Raw genomic sequence first — 5547 nt, 5'->3', positions numbered from 1 at the left:
ATAACATTTCAAACAGTAAAACAGTCCAGTGCAGCTTGACCAATCAGATCAACTGACTGGAACTGCTGTATAGCTTTTATGCCATCTTTGTTTTTCTGAATGTTACTAAAATTCTGGTTAATCCACAGGTGGCAGAATAAAGACCTGGAAGAGGAGGTGGTTCATTCTGACTGATGGCTGCCTCTACTATTTCCAATACACCACTGTTAGTACTCTACAACATTTTCTAAATGGCTTTTACAAAAATGTCAATTTTAAAGACAACAAAAACAAAAAAAACTTTTTGACAATGCAGACAAAAACCAACTATTTGCTAATTTTTTGGTTCTTTGTGGTGTTTTTGTAAAATACATTTTAAAGTGTTTTTTGTTCACCCCATATCAATTTGTGTCTGTAAATTTCAATTACAATGCATATTTTAAGCTTCATATTTATATCTACATTGTTATATGATATGAATATACATATTTTGTCTGATTAAATGCAACATTTTATTCACAAATTTTCTTTTAAATTTTTATTTATTTATCTGACTGTTTACAGTATTTTCTAATAAACAAATAGATTGTAATCTATTTACAAGACTCTAATAAAACAAACTACTCAAACAATCAATTTTAACCTGACTTCATCCAATGTCTACACTGTTAAAAAGTCCTGGTTGCCTTTAATTTTAAACTGAATTAAATTAATCTTATGAGTCCATTGAACTTATATTATGTAAACCGACTTAAAACAGTTTGTTTAACTTATAAAATTAAGTTAGAACATAGTTTGATAAGTTACAAAGACCTAAAAACATTTGCTGTCAAGATTGAGCATATTTTTAACAGTGTATTTTTGCACAAATGAACAACAAATGAAAGCATATTTCAATTTTAAAAAGTGATTCATTTGAATATTTATAGGATTTTCTAATTAAATATAATAATAATAAATAAATAATAATATAATAATAAATAAATTTGTAATACAAAAAGTTAATTATTAACTTAATTAAAAAATGTTTTTCCCCCCATTTAAACTCTATTCGGCTGCAGTGTCTTTCCTTAAAGCATTTTTTTCAATTGAATCCTTAGGATAAAGAACCAAAAGGAATCATTCCCCTGGAGAACTTGTGTGTAAAAGAGGTGGATGATCCACATAAACAGGTACTTATCTCATGTTTTATTTCCATTCAACATCATCCAGTTGATAGTGTGACTCATAACCCCTTCACACCTGTGCGATGACAGCCATGAGTTATTTTGCTTATCATAGCTGAGTGATAACTACTTAGCTTTGCCCACAAAACTCTGATTTCTGTTTTCGAGTCACTTTGAATGTTTGCGATGTAACGCTCTCTTGTAACTATGGAATGTGACCTTTTGAAAATGACAGCATATGCGCTCTTCCTCTTTGCTGTGTGTGCGTTCAGTTCTGTCTGGAGGTGTATAGTCTTCATCAAAAAGGAGAGACGATAAAGGCCTGCAAGACAGAGACAGATGGCAGAGTCGTGATGGGCAAACATCACTCCTACAAACTCAGCACAGCTTCAGAAGAGGAACGTGCAGAATGGATACAAGCCATCAGGTACCACAGCCGACTACATCATACAGCAGATTCATGCTGTTCAACCTTAACAAAACACACTCGATTTATGTTCAGCGAAGCAGTGCATATGACACAACCCTACAAGATTTTGTCGTTTTTGATGACTTATGTTTAAAAAACAGATCAAATCAAAACTGTGTATGACTGGCAATGCTGGAGCGCGCTGTAGCTGTGATGCCGTTTTAGCTCAAGTTTGCCTTCTATAGGCTTTGGTGTGTGCAATGTTTTCTACTAGTGTTTATAAAGTGATATCGCCAACTACTGGCATGCCATGCACAATGCAGGGGATTTTTCACAAAACGCAAAAGGGAGGATTATCCTTTTTTAGTACATTGTTGATTTGTGAACCTACACTGAAGCACAATGCATGCATTTTAAAAGGTTAAATTGCGTTTAATGTGTAAATCAACAGCAGAAAGTATTCAAAGTTTGGCTCTTTTATGGTCCAATGAAATTAAAATAAAGTTGTTGTTTTTTTTAGATGTCAGTATCAGTATGTTAGTCTTCAAGGAACCTGTATCTATAAGCTACTGTGGTACAAAACAATGACAAAATTTGCATTCACAAGATATAAAACTGATTTAAACATGTAAAGCTTGCAGTTTGTCACTTCAGCCTAAATGTATCAACGTTTTTTTTTTTTCATGTCACCTCATACTTTCTCATTGAATCTTTACCAATCAAATGCTCTCTAGTGTCTGACATGCCCCGCCCCTTCAAGATTCTTTCTATTTGCTTCTCTTTTGATGTGTATTAGCTCAACCACTCTGACTGGCAGAGCTTTGATGAAAACTATATGCTATTGGCTGCTTTTTTTTTTTAAAGGGGAGGAGCTACACTATGTCCCACCCTCTCTTATTTTTCAGTTGAGATTGTCATTTTTAAATACGCTTACAGTGACTGTGGAAAATCATCATACCCTGTGAAAATCTATACCTTTACTCACATTACACCCTGCTTTCAGTAGACCTTCAGCATAAAGTTGTAGAAGGCTACAAAAACATTTTATAGGCTGGAGAAGTTATTGGGAATGCGATTTGATTTCAGGCTGTATGACGAATAAAGTCATTATTTCAAAGGGGTATACAGTATGATGATTTTCTATAGGCACTGTAACTTCAAATACATTTACTTGAGAAGCAGAATTACATGTTTTTTGTTGTTGTTCTTTAAATAAATAAATATCTGGCAATACGGCAAAAATCAAAAATCTGTTTGAACTGAAAGAACTGAAAGAAGGAAAAAAACAACAACAACATCAACAACAATAAAAATATAAAAAGATAAAAAAGTAAGAAAAATAACCTTTTTTCCCTTCCATTTATTTTTAAAACAAAATGGCATATATTGGCATATATTCTTTTATTAAATTTAAAGTTGATCAACTATTCTTAAAATTCTAGTTTTAAATATAAAGTTACTTCATTTTGGATAAATTATTATTATTATTTCAGAAAACAAGACTTTTATTTATGGCATGTTGCTTAACAACATGTACTGTAGGGCTGAACAATATATCGTTTGTGATAACGCAATGGATGCATCTACAATAGTCACATCACAGGATTAGATTATTTGATGAAGATTAAAAGACATTATTAAATATTATTGCATAAAATGATTTATTCAACGATGACCATGTTATTTTATGATTGATTGTTCAATTTCTATATTTGAATACTGTTAAGACTCCTCAGAAAACCATAAAGCACTGTTTATTTAAGTTTTATTTTCGCTGTATTTATATATGCTTGTAATTTATTATATTTTATGTAAATGCACTACATAGAAAAAAAATGTGATCATCCTAAATTAAAGAAATAACTGACAATAAAGCTCTATTCAAATCGTCTGATAAAAATTAATGTCCATATCTCAATATATATCACAGCAATTCAAAAAATCACGATGTCAAATTTTTCCAATTTCACGCAGCCATAATGTACTGTATTTTAAAGAACACTTAAATGTTCCTTCTGCTAAAATAAAAAAAGGGAAAAAGGCGTTTTTCCAGCATTTAAACGCATGAAACCCACTGGTCCTACTAAACCCAAACCGATCTGAGCTGGGATCGAACCGGCGATTCTTTGTATGGCAGGTGGTTGCACTAACAAGGAGGCTAAAGACCATAGCCTCTAGCATCTATACCTAGAGCACCTTTAGAAATCAGAGTGAGGTTTACCTGCACAGCCCTTCCCTAGCTGGCCTCCGTTACACTTACCCCTTATAAACCTCACTCCCATCCCGGACGAGCCCCCACATGTAACCCACCGGTCGTACTGCACCCAACCTGATCTGAGCTGGGATTGAACCGGCGATTCTTTGTATGGGAGCTGGTTGCTCTAACAAGGAGGCTAAAAACCATAGCCTCTACTTCTTCGCTAGCTGGAAAAAATTAACATGACTTTCAGGCTTACATACAGTATATGAGGTTGTTATAAGATTTAAAACCTTAGCTAATTTTTTTTCATCATTTGGGACATCACTCTTATATGTAACAACACTAAGTGCAATGCTGTCTGAATGGTATCTCTTTTTAAAGTAGTGAACAAGTTCACAAGTCAACACTTCAAACCTCTTTCAATTGAAAAGAGACAACATTTCCTGTTCTCTGCCTTATTAATGCATGCATTGATAGCTACGGATGTCAGCAATATGATTTACATAAACTATATCTTAAACTAATTATGAAAACATTCGAAGAAGAAATGATCAAAATTGAGCATTGAACACAAAACTGGAGTTGTCAGTGGACTAGATTTGGTCATTAAAAAAAAAAAAAAAAAAAAAACAGCTCTTGGTCTAGATTTTATCAAACAAATCATTTTCAAGAGTTCAGTGATGTATAGGTCATGGGAAAGAAGAAGTCAGTTATGTTTAGAAATGTTCACACATGCACTCATAAATATAAATAAATAAATATATATATATTAGCTTTAAGAGAGGAAGTGAAAGCAAACTGTGCCTCTGAGTGTAACTGTTTCCTCTCTCTCTCTCTTTTGTAGAGCCTGTATCACAAAAGACCCTTTCTATGACCTGGTCTCTGCACGCAAAAAGAAAATTACCAACCACAATGAACCCCACGACTGAGTTTACAAACTCTCATCTAATCTTTCTAAATCACCTGCACACAGACTGAAGAACCAGTGGGATGTTGGTGGGACTCTGGAAATGTTGTATGTGGTTTTCAAGGTGCTTATTCTCAGCATACAGGGGTCATCACAACTAACTGGAGGTGTTGTGGTCAAAAGCTTAAAGAATCGCTAAATGAACAGCTTCCTATTTATTTAAAGCTTGTGAGAGACCACACGCTATAAAAAAAGCCATGAAATGATTGTGACTTTATTTGTAAAATATTGTGGAATAGACATTAGTTGAAATGGTTTGTACTGTGGGATTGTTTTTAGTTTATTGACAATTAAAATAATTTCAATCGAAAGCTACATTTCAAAACCTTTACGTTTTTAAGTAGTCTTTGTGTAGTTCTCCATTTGACTAACTTTAAGTAGTATTCAGAAGTAAATCTAATGAATGTGTCTTGTAAATAGTCTTGTAAATATTCTAATAGCCCGTTAGCATTAATGCTTAGCAGGTTGACATTGTCCATATTTTGTACAAATGAAAGGATCTATTTAAAGAATGTATCGTTATTTAGTTATAAGCTTTCTTTACACTGAATAATCAAATAAACTTGTGAATATGTTAAGAGCATGTTGTTCAAACGATGACTGACTGTACCTAAGCTTTTCTGATTGGTAATCTGTACTAAATGAGCCCCATTTAAAAAAAGTGATGAGCAGATTTGTGCAGAAGAGGGCACTGTTGTGTGTATTTTGTTTTTTTCACGATTATATTAACAGTCGATGAAGGTACTTATTTTTTTTATTGTCTTTTTCTCTCTTACTTTCTTTCTTTCATTTGAACTCTGTGATGCTTCCTTTACTGCACTTGTGG

The 5547-nt window shown here is 33.2% G+C and overlaps 1 protein-coding gene across 1 annotated transcript in view; it reads left to right on the top strand.

Annotated features, from left to right (window-relative positions):
* LOC130220202 (cytohesin-2-like) overlaps positions 1–5329 on the top strand; it is an 8812-nt gene extending 3483 nt beyond the window's left edge. Inside the window, exons 5-8 of the mRNA XM_056452579.1 lie at positions 129–205; positions 1080–1151; positions 1418–1572; positions 4599–5329. Coding sequence (XP_056308554.1) covers positions 129–205; positions 1080–1151; positions 1418–1572; positions 4599–4683 — 389 coding nt within the window. The 3' untranslated portion in view covers positions 4684–5329. The remainder of the gene's footprint in view (positions 1–128; positions 206–1079; positions 1152–1417; positions 1573–4598) is intronic.
* The last annotated feature ends 218 nt before the right edge of the window (positions 5330–5547 follow it).

Source organism: Danio aesculapii, unplaced genomic scaffold, assembly GCF_903798145.1.
Source record: "Danio aesculapii unplaced genomic scaffold, fDanAes4.1, whole genome shotgun sequence".
Classification (NCBI taxonomy): Eukaryota; Metazoa; Chordata; class Actinopteri; order Cypriniformes; family Danionidae; genus Danio; species Danio aesculapii.
Note: the sequence above shows the minus strand (reverse complement) of the source record. Positions and strands in the feature narration are given on the sequence as shown.